The sequence below is a fragment of the Rattus norvegicus genome, chromosome 1 (genome assembly GCF_021556685.1).
Source record: "Rattus norvegicus strain SHRSP/BbbUtx chromosome 1, alternate assembly SHRSP_T2T, whole genome shotgun sequence".
Classification (NCBI taxonomy): Eukaryota; Metazoa; Chordata; class Mammalia; order Rodentia; family Muridae; genus Rattus; species Rattus norvegicus.
The window spans coordinates 104,147,856-104,170,928 of NC_141534.1; the positions used below are offsets into that span (position 1 = coordinate 104,147,856).

General features: G+C 38.4%; 1 protein-coding gene across 1 annotated transcript in view; it reads right to left on the bottom strand.

The window, feature by feature from the left end:
* Positions 1–12,391: 12,391 nt before the first annotated feature.
* Zfp936 (zinc finger protein 936) overlaps positions 12,392–23,073 on the bottom strand; it is a 36,906-nt gene continuing 26,224 nt past the window's right edge. The window contains exons 2-4 of the mRNA XM_087607170.1: positions 16,119–16,245; positions 15,852–15,912; positions 12,392–14,924 (exon numbers count right to left, since the gene is read on the bottom strand). Of these exons, the coding sequence (XP_087463296.1) occupies positions 13,910–14,924; positions 15,852–15,912; positions 16,119–16,152 (1,110 nt within the window). The 5' untranslated portion in view covers positions 16,153–16,245 and the 3' untranslated portion in view covers positions 12,392–13,909. The remainder of the gene's footprint in view (positions 14,925–15,851; positions 15,913–16,118; positions 16,246–23,073) is intronic.

Here is a 23,073-nt window from a genome sequence, read left to right on the forward strand (position 1 = left end):
GGGGCTGGGGATTTAGCTCAGTGGTAGAGCGCTTACCTAGGAAGCGCAAGGCCCTGGGTTCGGTCCCCAGCTCCGAAAAAAAGAACCAAAAAAAAAAAAAGAGTCATAAAAAGAGAACAAACAATTTATTACAGGTGCAAAGACAAAGGATAAAATGATGACTGGGTTTATCTAAACAAAACTTCACTAACAACTATGGTTTTTGGCCTTCAGTGAACCTGTAGAGCTGACACTGGTGATGAATGGTGAGCCAGATAAACTAGTCCTGATGGATATTCATGTAAACATTCTCTGGTGTAAACTTCTATTTCAATTTATGCTTTGATCTTTCATATGAACTTGTGATAAACTTTGTAACATGTGATTCTGTATTCGGAAAGATGGTTAAGTGCTGAGGACAAAGAGAATATATAGAGAAGGACTGAGCTGGAAGGACAGAACACAGAAGGACTGAGCTGAAGAGGGACTGAGCTGAAGAGTCAGGTTTGAGCTAAGGAGAACTGAGCTAAAATGATCTGGGCTGAGAAGAAAAGCAGAGAGGAATAACTGAGAGAATATAGGTAACATAAGAGTGCAATGTGGAGCTGGAGAGATGGCTCAGAGGTTAATAGCACTGACTGCTAATCCAGAGGTCCTGAGTTCAATTCCCAGCAACCACATGGTGGCTCACAACCATGTGTAATGGGATCTGATGCCCTCTTTTGGTGTGTTTGAAGACATCGACAGTGTACTCATATACATAAAATAAATAAATCTTTATTAAAAAAAAGTACAATGTGCAGAATGCAGAGAAAAGGAGGAAAAAAAGAAGCTGGAGAGAACAGGAGGAACAAGCAGGTTTTTCCTTACTGTGGGGCAGAACAGGTCATTTCTTAATAGCAAGGCAGGCTTAGTCTTATTAAAAGGAAGAGCTTTTCCTCTTACAAACTTGGGTTTAATTCACTTAGCATTAAACGGATAGAAGCTATTTCTTTCTCTATGTAATAAAGATTGGAGTTCATCTTTCATCCAGAATGAGTGAGTACTTTTTGCACTGATGCTTGGTCTTTTGCTCCATATGCATATGTAAGTATGGATGTTTGTGTAAGTATGTAATTGTAAGAATGTATGCATGTGGGGCTGGAGAGATGGCTCAGCAGTTAAGAGCACCAACTGTTCTTCCAGAGGTCCTCAGTTCAATTCCCAGCAACCACATGGTGGCTCACAACCATTTGTAAAGGGATCCGATGCCCTCTTCTGGTGGATCTGAAGACATCTACAGTGTACTTATATATTCATTTATTAATGAATAAGTCTTTTAAAAAAAAGTATGCGTGTGTGTGTGTGTGTAAGAATGTAATTGTGAAAATGTATGTAACCTGGGCCCAACTGAAATGAGTGGAAATGTATAAATGCACATTTATTGAATCCGTGTGTGAATTATATATGTTTATGCATATTTGGCTATGTGAAAGCTTTTCCTTCTGCAAGCGTTCTTTACTTCTCCTTGTTCAATAGAAGTTTACTACTCCAAACTTCCCCCTGGCTTGACAAGCAAGAGGCATATGGACAAAAGGAAAAGGCTCTAGCAATGTATCCTCTGCTTTATATCCTGCTGTTTTAGAATGAAGTGCTAAATGCCAGAGACTGCAGTTTCTTGCCTCAGAGGAACACAGAAGGAGGGTCAGTTACAGTAGCAGAGCATAGTGACTCAGACATAGATAAGTAAATCAGCTACAGTAACATAATAACTTAGACTTAGATAAGTAAAATTATTATACAACAACCCTAAATTTCTCGTAAGACAAAGTCTTACCCCCATATCTAGTAAGACAAGTCTTACCCTCCACCGACGCGCTTCCCCCTCCACTGCCTCAAGAAGAACCAACAACAAAGAAGACTAATGTTGGGGCTGGCCCTCGGCAAGCAACTGTACAAAGATCAAGTCCAAGTGGATTAAAGACCTCCATTTCAAACCAGATACACTCAAACTAATAGAAGAAAAAGTGGGGAAAAGCCTTGAACACATAAGCACTGGGAAAATTTCCTGAACAGAAAAACCAATGTCTTATGCTCTATGGTGAAGAATCAATAAAAGGACCTCATAAAATTGCAAAGTTTCTGTAAAGCAAAGGACACTGTCATTATGACAAAATGCCAACCAACAGATTGGGAAAGGATCTTTACCAACCCTACATCCAATAGGGGGCTAATATCAAGAAGTTACATTCCAGAGACTCAAATAGCCCTATGAAAAAAAGGAGTACACAGCTAAACAAAAAATTCTCACACGAAGATTATCAAATGGCTAAGAAATACCTAATGTTCAAGATCCTAAGTCATCAGGGAAATGCAAATCAAACAATCCTGAGATGCCACCTCAGACCAGTCAGAATGGCTAAGTTCAAAAACACAAAGTGGAACATATGCTGGCAAGGATGTGGAGAAAGAGGAACACTCCTCCATTCTTAGTGGGATTGCAACATGGTACAACCACTCTGTAAATCAATCTAGAAGTTCCTCAGAAAACTGGACAAGATACTACCTGAGGACCCAGCTAGGGCACTCCTGGGCATATAGCCAAATGATGCTCCAACATATAGTAAAAACACATGCTCCACCATGTTCATAATAGCCTTATTTATAATAAACAGAAGCTGTAAAGAACCCAGATGCCCTTCAACAGAGGAATGGACACAGAAAATGTGGTATATCTACACAATAGAGTACTATTCAGCTATCAAAAACAATGACTTCATGATTCATAGGCAAATGAGTGGAACTAGAAAGTATCATCTTGAGTGAGATAACCCATTCACAAAAACACTCATTGTATGCACTCACTGATAAGTGGATTTTAGCACACTTAGTGTATGGGAAATTGGAAAAGGAAATAACTTTTGAAATGTAAATAGAAATATCCAATAAAAGTGTATTTGATTCTTAATTGTAAATTTTACCTCCTTTTCATTCTTATACTCTGACATTTCTATTTGTGCATCTAACATTCTTATCCTCATTTTTTTATTTCACTTTCTTTTTTATTTAGGACTAGTCACATACATGATATATTGTGTATGTAGTGCATATTACACACCTATGAATAGGGTTCATTAAAATTACATAATCCATCAAGATCCACTCTAATAGATAGATACATTAGATATATATCTATTTATTTATTAACTGCTATGCATATACACATGCATTATTCTCTACTTCCCATGTATTATATTTTTCATTATCATTTGGGAGCCACCAGAGCCTTTTTTTACTTAACTACAATCACTCCACAAGTGTATTTCTGTGCCCCAGCCCACAGGGCAGTCAGTGGAGGTGGAGGACCACCTAGGAGAGAATAAGAGACAAGAGATGTGAAGGAGGATGCCAAGACAAGAGTCTGATCAAGGCGAAAAATTTAGTTTTTCCCAAGGCTGAATTTATACCATAGCAGGGGTAACAGAGGGAGGGGGAAGCTAGAAACATCTACGCAAGCCAAGGACACAGTGCTCATGTGGTCAGCTGATATTAATAGGATCTTAGTTATTCAGAGAGGTCACAAGTTTGTCATATCATTAGGACACCGGATGTTGGTTTCTCAGAATGGCTAATGTCAGAATGGCTAATGTCGATACCACAAATGCTAGTTCCTGCTAGCAAGGGTGGGGTTCAAGGTAAAATTCCTTTATTACTTATGTGAATACAGCCTCTGTGGAAGTCAATATGGCATTTCCTAAGCAAATTGGAACTCTATCTAATTCAAGATCCAGCTATACCATTCTTGGGTTTATATTGAAAAGATACCCCATTCTACTACAAGGGCTCTTGCTCAAATATGTTCATTGTGGCTTTTTTCATAATAGCTAAGCACTGGAGAAAAAACTAGACATATATTAACAGAAGCATCGATTTTTAAATGTAGTACATTTGCACAATGCACTATTGATTAGCAGTTGAAAGATGACATCATGAAAATTATAGAGAAATAGATGCAAATAGAAAAATTCATCCTGAATGAAGTACTTGGTACATGAAACACATGCAAACTAATACATAAAAATGCTACGTGCTTCAAAAAATGAAAGTGTTACCATGTAAGGAGAGTAATTTGATAAAAAAAAAAAACACAGAGCAATATGTCACTTTTCTAGAACTATTACATTTTTGCTAAAATATAATTGTCACTATTTAAATTCAAACTAAACAAGCCAGCCTGTTTCTTAACCTCAAGTTTATTTTATCATATAGTATGACTCACTGGCAGAAAACTCTCATGTCATCTAAATGGTAGTTCTCAGAACTAATTTCAAGTACATGGAAAGAATCCATAGCAATTCTGTCATTTTACGAGAACTCTGTGTATTATAGACACACAATTGCATGGATAGAACAAGAAGGTACAGAGAACATGGTTAATTGTGTTGTTTGTAGTTATTTGGGTACATGAATGTACATAATATGTCCAAATGTATAAAAGTACATACACTAAATATGTTCAGTTTTACATGACTGTAAAAATGTAACACAATTGTAACTAATTTTAGTTGGTATCTGTGGAAAATCCCAATCAACTGCTATGAGAGTTTATGGTGTGTGCTAACAGAAAATCCCATATCACATTCAGATTCATTGTTAAACTCTGAAGCATGCTTTGTATCTATTTATTTTCTCAAAATTGTACACAGTAGGATAGCTTTTATGTGACCATCCAATGTATTCTGTGTGAATAAACTATGTACTGAATTCTTCTTTCTATGGTTTTTTCATATCAGCTTTAGTTTCACACACTTTTTATACTTTACTAAATGGCTATATAGAATATCTTTTACTCTTTTGTACTACAGTAAACAGTACCATTAAAATGATTTACTTCCAGAAAAAAAGGAAAAGAAGAGCAACATTAGATATGATCAACATGCAGCATAAATTCAATATGATCCAAAGAAATTCATTTTTTTCAAGATTTATTTATTTACCATGTATACGGTATTCTGCATGTCAGAAAGCACCACCAGATCTCATTTACAGATATTTGTGAGTCAGCATGTGGTTGCTGGCATTTAAACTCAGGACCCCTGGAAGAGCAGTCAGTACTCTTATCTGCTGAGTCATTGCTCCAGTCCCCAAAGGAAATTTTTAACACAGGGTAGTTGACTCCAAAGTTATGTGCCTTATTCAAGAACTCAGAATGATCAGTAAGATTATGAAGAAAGAGTATGCAATTGGACACAATATCACTTCCATGCCACAAAGATACATCAGTCCATGATGTGCACAACACCTGTGAAAGAATGAGGTGTTGGAGAGAAAGAAAAACACAAAAATGGAGTCAAACATTTATTAAAAAAAAAAAAACCTGAGGAAATTCCATCAAGAAAAAAATGTGAATTTGACCAATGTTCACTATGATTGTATAAGAATTGAATAAATATAGGCTCCATAATTCACACAGAATTATTCACAGAAACCCCCAACCTGTTATATTTCTGATCCTCCAGCTGCTACTGATCTCCTTTGCAAACTGAGAGGTACCAGGTACTACAGCTCATTCTGAAAATGAAGGTGATCAGAAAAGAGGGCAATGTATGGCTCTTTAGGCACTGATACCCCTCTTTGGTTTCACACTAACCCAGCCCCACCGATGCCCACACACAAAATTATGTTGAAGACTAATTTAATGTCTGCTTCCTGCCACATGGTTTAAGACACAAGATGAGGAATCTGCTCATTGCACCTTCACAATACCATGAACAACTGAGAAACCACTTCATCTCAGAAAATGATTTTGTGCCCTAGAGTTGAATTTCAATTAATGAAACAATTGCAGCTGGTGGTCATGAAAAGTTAAAATGATTCCAATCTAACATTGCTGAAGGATAACCTCATTACTTCCTGTCAGTTTCTAAATTATTTGGAAAATTTGACACAGAAAACTGAATGTAAAATGCAACATTCAAAACTCAAAAAAAAAAAAAATCCTTCAGTTTTCCAAACTGCCTTTCTTCACATTGCACACCAAAAGCAGTACCTGTGTGTGTCCACTAATTTTATGCACCATAGCTTTTCACTACAAGGGTTGCAGACTCTCATCCTCCTCTTAGAATCTACTACATTCAGGATGAATGGGGGTCTAAGGGTGATACCCAGATCATGACAATTAACAGCAGAACTATAGTAGAGCTCACACTCCATTACAATTCTAGCAGATCAGACTCTGATACTTCAGCCAATCTACTCTTCCTGGTCTGGGGACAGTGGCCCCCAAACATTCACCATGGCCTGGCTTGTGAACTCCACAAATGAATTCTAGGAAGAACATGCAAGCTATCTCCCACTGGTCCTGATTCCTGGACTTTTCCAGAGTGCATCATTAGCTAGGCTCATCCAGCTTGGCCACAGGACAGTAGGAATTTCACTTTTTAAATTTTTTAAACTCTAGTTTTCTTGAGTGTTTTAGTATTTACATTTCCAATGTTACTCCCCTTTCCACACTCTCCCATACCCCTAGAGTGCTTCTAAAAGGATGCTCCCACTCCCACAAGCCCACTCCCACCTCAATGGTCTGGCATTCCCCTACATTGGGGAAACGAGCCTTCACCTCGGCTACATATGAGGCTGGAGTCATGAGTCCCTCTATGTGTATTCATTGGTTGGTGATTTAGTCCCTGGTAGCTCTATTGGGGTCAGGTTGGTTGATACTTTTGTTCTTCCTATGGGGTTGTAAATCCCTTCATCTCCTTCAGTCCATTCTCTTACTCCTCCACTGGGGTCTCTATGCTCAGACCAATGGTTAATAGCAAGCATCCTCATCTGTATCAGTAAGGTTCAACTGGGTTCTGCCAACTGGTGGACTGTGGGGTGCCTTCACTGACAGTGGCTTACTTATAGTTGTGAAGAATGGGAGACCTGGAGGAGGGCTGACCCAAAGCAGCTGAGTGAATATGGAAAATACAACAGGAGCTAGCTTGTCTTCTGCCACTCCACAGGCACTGCTTCCTGGCCTTTTGATCCTCTCCTTTTCAAACTTAAAGCTCCCTCCCTAACAATTCATCCACACTGCAGAGCTCTCTGTAAATACCTGACTTCCCCAGCCTTACAGTGACTTCTCTTTCAGTCTTGGGTTCCCCGACAACAACCTCCATGTCATCAGGAGTCAAACAACTCAGGGCTCCTGAATGAATATTTTGCAAGGAAGCAGAATGCGATCCCATCCAAACAAGTAGATTTTCATGCCTGGAGGTTTCCTTTCTCTCATTACAGGTATAATAGACTCCAGCAAGGGTAATGATAACATGTGTCCTTCTAAATTCCAAAGCTGCTCATTCCCCACACTTGCCATAAACTGACTCTTGTGGCTTTGATCAAGTGATGAGTCACTTTCTAAAGACGTGTATTTTCAGTTTTTCTCCTTATCATTCCTTGCACCCTTTCCTCATTTTGTGAATACTTGTGCTGGGAAACATTTAAGCATCAAGTCTAAGTTTCTGATGCTAGTAAGCTTACTTCTATTGAATCAATAAGGCTGAAGTAAAGAAGAACTTAGGATTCACACCTTACTCCTATGGCATGTTCATGGGACTAAATGCCCTAAGATAACTGGCTGTCTATCTACGGGGCCTTACTTTGATTTCCAGCACCTACAAAACAGCTTGATAACTATTTGTAGTTTGCATCATGGAGGACTAGATGCCACATTCTGGTCTCCACTAGTACCTGCCATGCATTTGGTATATGGTGGCAATCTTTAAATACTGAAACTAAATTATTTTAATTAAAAAAATACCATATAAAGAAAACTTTTTTTACTATAAGTAACCATACACACCCGCGCGCATACACACACACACACACACACACACACACACACACACACACACCACTACCACCACCACTACCACCACCACCACCGTTTACCTTTCTGGTGCCCTAGAAGCCAGAAGATTGCATCAGATGTCCTGTACCAGGAAATACAAGGACCTCTGAGCTACCTAATGTACGTGCTAGAACCAATCTTTGGTACCCAAGAGGTGAAGTACTAGTGATCAAGATTTCATGGTTTTCATTTTCATGGTTAATACAATTCTTTAGATGTAAGGTTTTGTTTGGCTGTGGGTGTTTACATCTGTCTGAGTAAGGGGTGGGTGGAGCCTCTTGGAGGAGAGCCATGCTAGTTTCCTGTCTGCAAGCATTATAGGGTATCATCGATAGTGTCAGGGATCAGTGCTTACCCACGGGAGGATGGTTCTCAAGGCGGGCACTGATTGGTTGGCCATCCTCTCAGTCCTTGCTTCATCCTCAATCTCTGCATTTTTTTGTACACAGGATAAGATTTGAGTCGAAAGATTTATGGGTGGATCTGTATCCCTATCGCTTCACCAGGGTTCCTGCCTGGCCACAAGAAGCAGCCTCCAAGGATCCATATCCCCAATGTGATTCACAACTAAGAACACATCCCTACCCCCTTCCAACCCACCCCTGCACATTGCTCCTTTGGTGCCTCTGCTATATCAATAGGAATCCCAAGAGAAACAACTAACGTGGACCCTTGGGGCTCTCAGAAGCTTAACCAGCATTTATACCTTCCCTTGCATATGTTACAGATATGCTGCTTCGTCTTTATGTGGTTGCCAAATATTTGGTGTGAGGAGAGGAGGGCAGGTATCCAAAAAGCTATTTCCTGACTGTATTTGGAATATGTTCATTTAGCTGGGTTGCCTTGTCTGGCCTTGCTGAGAGAGGAAGCACCTAGCCTTGTAGAGACTTGATGTGTTAGATTAGGGGGATATCCAGAGGTGGTGAAAGGATGGTGAGAGGGGGTAACTGGAGAGGGACAATGAGTAAAATGTAAAATTAATAATAAACAAACTAAAGAAAAGGATTCATTAAAATCAGTCAGAGTCCAGTCAGATTCTATCAGGAAATTTCCCATAATTTGAGATATACTCTAATTTTTGAGAAAGGATAGCCTACATAGCCATGGCAGTCCTGGAACTCCCTATGTGGCCCCTGTTGGCCTCAAATACACACAGATTGTCATGCCCCTATCTCCCAAATTCTGGGATTACAGGAAAGCACTTGTAATCCTGGCTGAGATGTGCTTTCTAAATGACTTATTTTGAATAAAGTAATGAATAAAAAGATAAAATAACACTTAAACAATCAGTTTTGATGAATAGTAATATTTCCTGATATTCAATAATAAATTAAATTGGCAAATAACTTCATACATTCTTTATAATTTGGGTATTTTCTTTCCTCTCTTACCAATTTGAAATGATGGAACTCTGTGTGTGCATACTCCCACTCCATGGTGTAGGTAGCAGTAGGAGGACAACTTACACTTATCTTTTATCTAGTTCCATTATAAATGTTCTGATTATAAAACCAGTGGAGTTGTTTAGCTACAAGTGAAGTCATTGGACCCTATTTGGGTTTTAAATTATTTATGCATGTATTAGATGTGTGGGTTTATATGCCGGAGCCCAAATTTGGAAATAAGACGAAATCCTGGCAGGATTAATATGGGTCTCTCAGGGATTAAACTGAGCTTATCAGGCTGAGTAGCAACCAATTTTACACACTGAGACAGTTCTCTGGCATGCAGATCATTCATTTTCATTTTAAAAGTGTTATGAACAAATGATTATTCAGAATAAACTAATACAATCTAAAACAAAGCATTATATGATTTTCATTTGTAAATACAATTTATAATTTAAGTTGGCCTGATTTTCTCCCTCTTTAGATTCCAATGTGTTTATGATCTAAAGACAATAATTTACTGATATAATATTTCAACTTATATGAGCATCAGTGAGGTGGCTAAGCAGGAAACATCCATGGAGTGCAAAACTGACAGCCTGATTGTGATTATCATATAATGATGAACAAAAGTAGACATCACAAAGCTGTCTTCCAGTCTACGCAAACACAAACACACACACACACACACAGAGAGAGAACAAATTTTTAAAGACATATTGTTCCTGTTACATAGTCTAGCACTTCTAAGTAATTCTCTTAAAATGCAGTAGTTCATGATGGAGTGTTCAATGATAACTAATGGGGACATGAAGAAGCATGGAAGGCCAAATGATATATGCTTATCTATAGCATATCAAGCTATGATGTGAGATACACATTGGATTGTGGATTATTCTAGTTTATTACAACTCTACTAGATAAGTGAAAATACTACTTTGGATACACACATTATGACATTATGTATTTCTCTTATTCTCTAACACTAAGTATTTTAACTTTAAACTGTTAGTAAGGTTGGTAAGGCTAGTAAGGCTAGTTAGCAGGCTAGTAAGAAAAAGAGGCATAGCAGTAATTTTTCTGGTAATTGAATGTGATGTCACAATCTTTACCAAATTCTTTGCAGGAATGGGATTTTTCTCATGAATGAATGTTTTTCTTATTACCTCATGTCAATATGATAGATAAATGCTTTCAAATATTTAAAGGACTAGAGGCATGACCAAACATTTAAGTTTATGTCTAGGACCTCGGGTCACATTGTCATTCTGTAATTCCTACTCCAAAACTACCCAAGGGCTTCTTCAGAGCCAGCATGTGTGTACAGAAAGCCATATAAAAATACAATGACAGCACATACTTAAAAATAAACAAATTATTAAACAAATAAATTTGTACTCATGTTTTTCTTGTATAAGCATTCACTCCTATAACAACTGTGTTGAGGCATCTACAGGCTTCCTTATTGTGGTTTGATTCATATAAGAGAAAACAAGAATGTGTGTTTGTAGTCAGAGAAATCCATCCTTCTAAGTTGATTGTATCATTTGGGAAGATTTAAGTAATGCTTTACATCCACGTGCCATTTCTAGTTCCCACTCCCTGCTCCATGCTGCAGGTTGAAGTTGTGAGCTCTGAGCATCCTCCTGTAGCTGCCATGTCTCAGAACTAATGTAATGATAATTTGATGGTGTGGAACCATAAGCCAAATTAAAAGGTTTTACAGGTTGCCTTAGACATTATGTTTTATAACAGCAAACAGAAAAGACAGCAATACACACTCAAAAAGATATATACCTAGATGAGTTATTTGTGTTATTAAAGAGAAGAGTAAAATCTAAGAGGCTTATTTCCTTTTCATTTAAATCCAGTGGTTTTGTGCAGATGAGTTCGCAGGTGCATTTAAAATAAAAAGGAACATTGTGCTTGAATAAGCGTTTGACACTTATCTATTTTTCTCCAGAACATTCTGGTGTAGCTGAACATGGAAGTGATCTTACCAAATCCTTTATAGTTGATTCCCTTCATTAATAGTTCGTTCATATCCTCAAATACTGTGATATGCAAGAGTTTTAAGAGATTGGTCACACTCCAAAGGCTGTACTCTTGTGAAGATGACAGTGAAATGTAAAAGTTTAACATATGTAACTACATTTATATATTCTGAGACACATATATTTTATGTTTATATATTTGACACACACACAAATTACATTTTATTACATTGATTACATTCAGGGGTTCTATCAAGAATGTGTTCTTTTTAGGGGTTGGGGATTTAGCTCAGTGGTAGGGCGCTTGCCTAGCAAGCGCAAGGCCCTGGGTTCGGTCCCCACCCCGAAAAAAAGAAAAAAAAAAAAAAAGAATGTGTTCTTTTATGTAGAGTACTGTGATGAGTAGTCTTTAGTACTGTGAGTCCATTCATAAGGTTTCTCTACAGTATGTGTACTTATGTGCATTCGGTGATAAAAGGATTTGCCATTTGCTTGCATTCCCTAGGCTTCTGTCTAGTATGAATACTGTCATGATAATTATGGAAATGTGCAAATTCTTCACAATATTAGGTATATTCCTAAGGTTTCTCCCCAGAATGATTTTTTTTTCATGCCTTTGAAGATGACTGTGATGTGAAATGGCTTTATCACATTGCTTACAGTAATATGGATTCTCTCCAGTATGTGTTCTTGTACACACTTGGGGATGACTCTGATAGGCAAAGGCTTTACCATATTGAGTCCATTTACAAGGTTTCTTTCCAATATGTTTTCTGCATTTGGTGGTAACTGTGATGTTCAAAGTGTTTACCATATTGCTTGCATTCACGGGGCTTCTCTCCAGTATGAATACTGTCATGATGATGATTACAGAAATGTCCAAAGGCTTTACAATATTAAATACATTTTAAGTTTTCTCTCTAGGATGATTCTTTGATTCTTTGTATGTTTTTGAAGATGACTGAGATTTAAAAAAAAAACCAACCATAGTACAATCTGTGTGATAAGTTCCATAGACTAAAGTGAAATCTTCAAAAGAAGGAGGCCTCCTGGAACTCGTTGTGTACTCTTGTACAGAACAACATATTGAGCCGAGGTTCTCTTGGCAATTTGTCTGTTGTATTGTCTTCTTCTTTTTTTTTTTTTTTTTCTTATTTAAAAGATGTTCCTGATAACCGAGACTGGGACTTTATAACCTTACCTCCGGGGAAGTAGGGGCTTTACTTCACAAATCATTTACAAAATAACATAATAGTGGTAAGACAGACAAAAACCCTTTTCAACGATAAATGATAATATAGCCATGCGTGTGTCATCAGAAGTGGGTCCTGGCATATTGTTAAAGAAAACATTACATTAAGAGAAGAACTGAGGGGTTGGGGATTTAGCTCAGTGGTAGAGCGCTTGCCTAGGAAGCGCAAGGCCCTGGGTTTGGTCCCCAGCTCCGAAAAAAAAGAACCAAAAAAAAAAAAAAAAAAAAGAAGAGAGAGAAATAGTTATAAATTATACTTTGCAGATTTATAAAAAGATAGGAACTCAACGTTTGATAATGATTGCCCATAAATATTGATTAACTTATATAGGAATTAGATATTACTAATACGTGCCCATAAAAAATTTATGAACCTGGTCTAGGAAGGATGCTCTTACCTTTTAATGATTTTCGTGCTTTTTTGTGTCAAATGATAATGATGTTACCTTTTCCATCCATGATTGCTTCACTGAACACACTTCATAGAAGATAAAAAACATGTATGATTTTGTATTTTCTTGTGCCAAATGAGTATGATGACATTTGTTCTATTTGACTGCTCAACTGACAGATCTTTTCAGAGTTATAGTAATTGTTTCTTTGTGCATAAAAACCCGTGCCTCACACTGCCTCTTTGTTTTTTCTGTTTGACATCACTGAATACTTACCATGCTGGCTGGGGTGGTCTGTGACAAGCCTTTATCACACTGATTGCAGTTGGACAGGTTTGCACCAGTATATATTCTTTTACATATTTGACATTAACTTTAACATGAAAAGTCTTCACCATGTTGCTTACACTCACAGGGTTTCTCTTTCATACATGTTGATTTGTTTTAAGATAACTGTATTGTGAAAATGGTTTATCATACCAATCATATTTCTAGGGTTTGTCTCCAGCAATATTTTTTTTTCTATCTGGAGACTACAGTGACATGCAAAGACTTCACCATGCTGAATCACTTCATAGTGTTTCTCTCCAGTATGAATGGTTTCAAGTCTTTACCACACGGCTGACATTCATAGTTTCTTTCTAGGATGTGTTCTTTTATTCCAAGAAGACCATACTACTCGATGGGTTTACCACATTGATTACATTCTCAGCAATATATTTTCTTTAATGTATTCAGAGAAAACTGTGTTGTAAAAAGGCTTTGTCACTTCTATTATACTTGTGGCATTTCTCTTATATCTGTTCTTTTCTACGTTAAGAGATAACTGTGCATTGCAAAAAGCACATTTCTTCTGTTTATATGGTTTCTCTTTAGTATAAATTCTTTCATGATGGTGAAGACTACACACATGTCCAAAGACGTTACTATGTCAAATACCTTTATGAGTTCGTCTCCCTATAATGATGATTCTGCTTATGTTTTTAGAAACTATTGTATGTTTTTAAAGACTTCAACCACAGTGAATACATTCATACGGTTTCTTCAGTATGATTCCTTTTATGGTATCGGAGAGCACTGCTATATGCAAAAACTTTACCACATTGTGTACATTCATAGGGTTTCTCTCCAGTGTGTGTTCTTAGATGAATTTGGAGAGTACTACTTTGTGAAAAACCTTTATCACATTGATTGCATTTGTAGGGTCTCTCTCCAGTATGTACTCTTTTATGAGCTTGGAGACTAGGGTGTTGTGAAAAGGTTTTATCACATTGATTACACTTGTAAGGTTTCTCTCCAGTATGTGTTCTTTCATGAGTCTGAAGATGACTGAGACATACAAATGATTTACTGCACTGATTGCATTTATAAGGTTTCTCTCCAGTATGTGTTCTTTCATGTATTCGGAGATGACTTTGTTGTGTAAAGGCTTTATCACACTGATTACATTTGTAGGGCTTCTCTCCAGTATGTACTACTCTATGTGTTCGGAGATGACTGCTTTGTGCAAAGGCTTTACCACATTGATTACATTCATAAGGTTTCTCTCCAGCATGTGTTCTTTTATGCACCACCAAAGTAAGCTGATGTGCAAAGCTTTTGCCACATTGATTACATTCATAAGGTTTCTCTCCAGTATGTGTTCTTTTATGCAACACCAAAGTATTCTGATGTGCAAAGGTTCTGCCACATTGATTACATTCATAAGGTTTCTCTCCAGTATGTGTTCTTCTATGCAAAATCAAAGTATTCTTATGTGCAAAGGCTTTATCACACTGATTACATTCATAGGGTTTCTCTCCAGTATGTGTTCTTTCATGTATTCGAACACAGCTCTGTCGTGAAAAGGCTTTTTCACATTGATTACATTTGTAGAGTCTGTCAACAGTATCTGTTCTTTTACGTTTTTGTAGACTACTACGTGCTTCAGAGGATTTCTCTCCAGTTTGAATTCGTTTGCACTTTTGAAGATGACTGTGACATGTGAAGGCTTTATCACATTGTGTATATTCATATGATTTCTCTCCAGCATGACTTCTTACATGCCTACAAAAATTGGAACATGTAAAACTTTTATGAAATTCATTACACTGACAAATCTTTTTTATCTATCTGAATTTTACAATCTGGTCTAATTGCAAGGTATTATCACATCTTAAGGTTTTATCCCACTGTTTCCAGTTTTCTCTGTGGGTTGTTTTGCAACACTAGAGACCCCCGTGATGATCAGGGCATTTATTATATGACACACACTTATCCCAGACTTTTTCTACATGAAGATTTTCCAATATTTGAAGAAAACTGCAGGAACTCAGAGCTTTGCTACTCTGATTGCATCCATAAGTTTTCTTACACTGTGAGTCATCCTGTATTTGAAAACTGAAGGACAAACAGAATTTCCACATTTCTAATGCTCATTTTCTGGAGTATAAGTTTATGGAGATATTCAAAATGAAAACAAAGGGATTACAAACTTGTATTACATTCAGGAAGTCTCCTCACAGTGGAGACTACCACAGGTCATCTAATTGTCCAAGAAAAGAGAGATGCTCTGCTTCTTTCATTATCCATATGCTCTTATGGCCTGTATGAAGTGTGACATATGATATACCTATTTAAAAAAACAAAGAGTTTTCACCTTGCCTTCACACAGCTTGACTTTTGTGCCTTGCAGACATGAAGTGTAGGGATTAGGCTTCCTCCACAACAATATTCTTAACTCTCATAAACTTCCCCTCGCACTAAACTTAGCAAATTTAAGTCAAGTGTCAGAGTCAAGCTTTGCTTTGGACTATTTGCTTGTGGGAAGGTTGTGGACATTTACCTATCACCTCTTCAATGCATATAAACTTTGCAATCTCAGAGTGGTATGAAAGTAAACAACATGACAGTTCTACATTTTACCTCTCTCTACACTTAGCAAATTTTCTTCAAAAGAACATTAGAATCAGCTTTTATTCACAAAAAAATTACCTTCCATGTCTTCTGTCACTTTGAAAATGTTCTTCAATATTATGGTCTTCCCAATTGTATCCTAAAATACAGTACAAGAAAATGTATGATACATTAGTGTAAATGAGTCAATAAGCCATTATCTTCAGTGCACCTGAGAACCATGTCTCCTTTATTCACCTCATTCTTCCTCATTCTCATTCAGGATTACAAAAGAGCATCAGTAACCAAGAAACAGTTGTCTCCCGACCCCCTTATTTTAAAACTTAAAGGAAAACTCAGTTTTACCTATAGCGGTGAGGTTCCTGTAGGTCTCCACCATCACATCTTTGTAAAGTCTCTTCTGAGATGAATCCAGCAAGGACCACTCTTCCCAAGTGAAGTTTATGTGTAAATCATCACAGGTCAGTGCATCCTAAAATATCCCATACGTGTGTACACAAAGAAAGATAGTGATAACACTGCAGTGAATATTTCATTGACAATATATTCATGTAATTCTGATGATTCCCACAGTTAACCCATGACAGAGAATGCATGCTATAATCATGAAATCATTTGAGAAGCCAACCTAATTATCAGGTTTACCTGCCATCACTGTGCCCTCTGAGCAGTCTATAGCCTAGCAAAATGCCAATTAACATACATACATACACACAGACACACACACACACAGACACACACACACACAGAGAGAGAAAGAGAGAGAGAGAGAGACAAAGAGAGACAGAGACAGAGATACAGAGAGAGAGAGAGATACAGATTAATACCACTGAGAAATTGTATAAACAAGTATGAACTACCAAAAACTACGAACAAGCTGGGTTTATTTGCTCATGCCTTTAATACAACACTCCCCAAGTAGAGGCAGCTGTTTCTCATTGACTTGGATGCCAGCCTGGTCTATTAAGTATAAGTTCCAGGAAAGCCAGTGGTACCTAATACAACCCTGTCTCTGATGCCAAAAAAAAAAAAAAAAAAAAAAAAAGAAACAAGAGAGGATTCTATTGAACTTCCTACAAAGAATTAAATATTCACTACAGTTCCGGATTCTTATTCCAGGAACCAGAGATTCTCCAATTTTAATTGTTACATTATAAGGTATTTTAAGGTCTTATTTAAAGGCAATAGGTGTTTAAAGTTATAATGAACAATTGAAAATATTAACAATGTAAATGTCGATCATGAATAAACATAGTGCAGCAAACATGGCTCAGTGCTTAACAGCTTCTGCTGATCTTAGACATGGGACTCAATTACCAGGACTTAAGAGTGGAAGCTCAGAACTATTCATTACTTCAATTACAGGAGTTCTGTTTGAGGCTGTCTTTTGACTATTGTAAGGACTAGTCACACAGAGGTGCTCATTCATTCATAACAATTCAAAAGTTTCAAAACAAACAAAACATGTAGGAAGAATACCTCACTTTAAAAATCAAACTAATCTCCTGAGAGACACAGCCAGAATACAGCAAATACATAGGCAAATGCCAGCAGCAATCCACTGAACTGAGAACAGGACCCCCCATTGAAGGAATCAGAGAAAGGACTGGAAGAGCTTGAAGGGGCTTGAGACCCCGATGAACAACAATGCCAACCAACCAGAGCTTCCAGGGATTAAGCCACTACCCAAAGACTATACATGGACTGACCCTGGACTCTGACCTCATAGGTAGCAATGAATAGCCTAGTAAGAGCACCAGTGTAAGGGGAAGCCCTGGGTCCTGCCAAGATTGAACCCCCATTGAATGTGATTGTTGTGGGGAGGGCGGTAATGGGGGGAGGATGGGAAGGGGAACACCCATTGAGAAGGGGAGGGGGAGGGGCTAGGGGGATGTTGGCCCGGAAACCGGGAAAGGGAATAACAATCGAAATGTAAACAAGAAATACTCAAGTTAATAAAGAAAAACAGTACTCAAGTTAATACAGATGGAAAAATAATCAAATTAATCAGAAGGATCAGGCAGCATTAATGTCCTGAGTACATGCCATCCTGGGAATTAGATTAATACTCTCTGGCAAATTTCATTAATCAAGATGTGAGTGAAGTGGAAAACAGCAACACATGCTTGTCATGTGTGTCACATACATTCCAGGCCCATAAAACAATAAAGCCAGGCACGTTTATCCATATACACTCCCAGGCCAAAAGAGACAGACAGGTAGAACTCAACATCAGGATCCATTCTCCTCTACATACCTACTTATTGGACTGGCACAGTTTCAGAGAAACTCTTTCAACATAAATAAAAACAAAATTAAAACTATAAAAATATTAGGATAGCAAAAAAAATTGTGTAGAATTGAACAGGAATTGTTTCTACGATTTTGATTTGTGCTTGTATTTGATTAAGTGATGAAATCTACAATGGTAAGAGCATGACAGCAAGAGAAAGAAGTTGACTAATCAATTTCAACCACAGAATGATAGACACAAAGAATAGAAAATGGATCTATGGACACTCCAATCCTATCCTCAATGAGGAATTTCATCTAGACAGGCTCCTTGTAATCAAGTCATTACAGACAGGTGAGGTTACAAAGACATCATCAAAGATAAGGAAGCATTTTTTTTTTCTTCAATTGACTACATTCTGATTCTGGTCACTATGAGTTCATGGTCAGCCCATGATGAAAATGCTTGTAGTTTTAATTTCAGTGATTGCCATATTCTACAACTTGTACCTGTTTAAATGTCCAGTCTATTTTAACAATCAAGGCAGTTTCTTGATTGACACACCTTGCAAAATAAGAAAACAATTTACATCTTTCCAACATACGGTGGCCCAGAATACCCATTTCCATTCCAAAAGAGATGAATGGGTACGTAGTGAGTTAAGATTGAACCAAAGGAAGACAGAAAACCAGCAGGGCAAACACCAAATCCTATAGTTCTGTCTTAGATGGCCGTCTCATGAATCTTTCTCGTTGGTCACTTCCACTCCCTTCACACAGCTGTCCATGGCAGATGTCTCATCGAGTAGGGAGATCAGCATCTTGTGGTCTCAAAAAGCAACTCAGGCTTTAACCTCAAAGTTTCATGCAGGGAACTCTTACAGTCTCCTCAGTGCAGCTCTGGTTCTGTCAAACATAGCTGGCTTGAATAAGTGAGCAACTAAAGCCAAAGACTAGGAATTCATGACATTTTTCATCTTTCTTGTTTCCAGAACCAGTAAAACGTAAGTGATCCTGCCAAGATAGGCTTCCAACTTGCGATGGACCCTGCCATGCTTGCACCACAGTTACGCCAGCTTTTGTATAAAGTTGTTTCCTGGGATTCTGAATCACTTTGCTTACTCATTACATTCATTGAAGTCTTAGCAGGAGAGTGTGTCCTCATGTGCACCTTCTTAGGCTTCCAATGGAAAGCAAAGGCCTTCTCTTTAATAGTTATAAGCTCCTTGAAAACTCCTGTCTCTGTGTTAACACTTGACTGCCAATGAAATTACCTAATGCTGTGTTTCTCCACTAACCACAGACTTTGTATTTCTTTCTGCCCCACTAGTTGCTTTTTTTCACTCTAGTTTGGAGTCACTCAGAATAACCACCCAATGGACTGAATATTCCATTTATGAAATCAGCACATTACTTTTAAATTCTGCCTTACTCAAGTTCTCAGGGCATGGGCAGAAAAAGAAAATTTGGGGCCAAATTATCACACAAAATACCTGTAGCTTAATTTTTCATGGAGTCTATTTTTCTGAAATCCTTTGACCATGAGTTCCTCCTTCTCCAGTACTATACATACTCCAAACATCCAGGTCATACAAAAAAAAAAAATGCTCTGGGTACAACATGGGCTTTGGCCATCTAAATTCTGGTTATCGACAACATTCATCCAAAAGACAAATTTACAGGATAAAGACAAATTTACAGGTTAATGACAAATTTATGGATTCTATCCAGCAACAAATCACTTTTAAGCTGTCCTAACTTGCATTTCTGCTGCTGTGATTAAATCCTTTAATCAAAAACGTCTCATGTAATAAATGGATTTATTTGACTGATTCCATCAGATCATACATACAGTTCATCACTCTGGATGCTTAGAGCAGATGCTCATGCTACAAAATGAAAGAACAAAAGCCATGTTATCTGGATTTCTCTCTCTTGTTTGTTCACTGCCTCATACTCAGGTATCCATATAATCCAGACCAGAAGAGACAAATTACTTAGGGATCTTTCTACCCTTCCACATCCTCACCAATCAACACAAGCTCTCACAAACAGCAACTAATCATTCTGATAAGGATGCACCTTCAATTGAGGCTTCCTCCAATGAAAAGTTGACAACTAGTTACTCTTTTTAAAAAAATTTTGGGGGCAGGAGTGATGGCTCAGAGGTTAAGAGCAGTGTCTGCTCTTCCAGAGGTCCTGAGTTCAAATCCCAGCAACTACATGGTGGCACACAACCATGTGTAATGGGATCTGATGCCCTCTTTTACTGTGTCTGAAACAGCTACAGCGTACATTAAATAAATAAATCTTTAAAAAAATTTTTTGGGGATCCCGGCTCACAGCTCACTGCTGCCAAACACCTTGGGAGAGAGAGCTCACCACCCGGACAGGTGGGCACTCCTGAGACTGCAGAGTGGGAAACACCACCAATACTGCCCAGCCCTGCCCACATCCCTGGTCCAAGAGGAAGTTGTACACGGCCTCTGGGAACCGGAAGATAGGGGCACTCGAACGGCTAATGTCCCACAGTCCAGACACCGCCTGGACCTGATGGGACCTGGTCAACAGTTCTCTACACCCAAATCGATGGGAGGGAGAGATAAACCTTCAGAGGGGCAGACAAGCTTGGGAAGCCGGAAGAGACTACACTCTGCCCACATTTCTGACTCCAGAGGAAAACATCTAATACCATCGGGGACACAGTGCACGGGGGCCCCGGGAATAGGCGGGGCAGGCCCTCCTGGTTTCCACCCTCACAGAGAGCTCAAAAGCAGCCCCCCACAAGCAACTTGAGCCATGGGACCACAGGTAAGACCAAATTTTCTGCTCCAAGTGACCTGCCTGGTGGACTCAGGACACAGGCCCACAGGAACAGCTGAAGACCTGTAGACAGGAAAGACTACACGGCTGATAGCAGAACACTCTGTTCCCATAACTGGCTGAAAGAAAACAGGAAAACAGGTCTACAGCACTCCTGACACACAGGCCTATAGGAAGGTCTAGCCACTGTCAGAAATAGCAGAACAAGGTAACACCAGAGACAACGTGATGGCAAGAGGCAAGCGCAGGAACCCAAGCAACAGAAACCAAGACTACATGGAATCATCAGAGCCCAATTCTCCACCAAAGCAAACACTGAATATTCAAACACATCAGAAAAGCAAGATCTAGATTTAAAATCACATTTGAACATGATGCTGGAGGACTTCAATAAAGACATGAAGAACTCCCTGAGAGAAATTGAGAAAACAAACATACATAAACAAGGAGAAGCCTATAGAGAGTAATCACAAAAATCCCTGAAAGAATTCCAGGAAACACAATCAAACAGGTGAAGGAATTAAAAATGGAAATAGAAGCAATAAAGAAAGGACACAGGGAAACAACCCTGGATACAGAAATCCAAAGGAAGAGACAAGGAGCCGTAGATACAAGCATCACCAAGAGAATACAAGACATAGAAGAGAGAATCCCAGGAGCAGAAGATTCCATAGAAATCATCGACACAACAGTCAAAGAAAATGCAAAATGGAAAAAGCTACTGGTCCAAAACATACCGGAAATCCAGGACTCAATGAGAAGATCAAACCTATGGATAATAGGTATAGAAGAGAATGAAGACTCTCAGCTCAAAGGACCAGTAAATATCTTCAACAAAATCATAGAAGAAAACTTCCCTAACCTAAAGAAAGAGATGCCCATAAACATACAAGATGCCTACAGAACTCCAAATAGATTGGACCAGAAAAGAAACTCCTCCCGTCACGTGATAATCAAAACACCCAATGCACAAAACAAAGAAAGAATAATAAAAGCAGTAAGGGAAAAAGGTCAAGTAACATATAAAGGCAGCCCTATCAGAATCACACCAGAATTCTCACCAGAGACTGTGAAAACCAGAAGACCCTGGACAGATGTCATACAGACCCTAAGAGAACACAAATGCCAGCCCAGGTTACTGTATCCTGCAAAACTCTCAATTAACATAGATGGAGAAACCAAGATATTCCATGACAAAACCAAATTTACACAATATCTTTCTACAAATCCAGCGCTACAAAGGATAATAAATGGTAAAGCCCAACATAAGGAGGGAAACTACACCCTAGAAAAAGCAAGAAACTAACTGTCTTGGCAACAAAACAAAGAGAAGAAAAGCACACAACCATAATATCACATCCAACTATGAACATAACAGGAAGCAATAATCACTATGACTTAATATCTCTCAACATCAATGGTCTCAACTCTTCAATAAAAAGATTTAGGTTAACAAACTGGAAACGCAATGAGGACACTGCATTCACCAGAGAGAAAAGCTATGATCAAAAACTCAGGTGACAACAAATGCTGGCGAGAATGTGGAGAAAGAGGAACACTCCTCCATTGTTGGTGGGATTGCAGACTGCTACAACCATTCTGGAAATCAGTCTGCAGGTTCCTCAGAAAATTGGACATTGAACTACCTGACGACCCAGCTATACCTCTCTTGGGCATATACCCAAAAGATGCCCCAACATATAACAAAGACACATGCTCCACTATGTTCATAGCAGCCTTATTAATAATAGCCAGAAGCTGGAAAGATCCCAGATGCCCTTCAACAGAGGAATGGATACAGAAAATGTGGTACATCTACACAATGGAATATTACTCAGCTATCAAAAACAATGACTTTATGAAATTCATAGGCAAATGGATAGAACTGGAAAATATCATCCTGAGTGAGATAACCCAATCACAAAAAAACATACATGGTATGCACTCATTGATAAGTGGCTATTAGCCCAAATGCTTGAATTACCCTAGATGTACAGAACGCATGAAACTCAAGGATGACCAAAATGTGAATGCTTCACTCCTTCTTTAAAAAGGGAACAAGAATACCCTTGGCAGGGAATAGGAAGGCAAAAAAATTTTAGAAGAGAGGCAGAAGGAACACCCATTCAGAGCCTGCCCCACACGTGGCCCATACATATACAGCCACCAAACTGGTTAAGATGGATGAAGATAAGAAGTGCAGGCTGACAGGAACCAGATGTAAATCTCCCCTGAGAGACACACG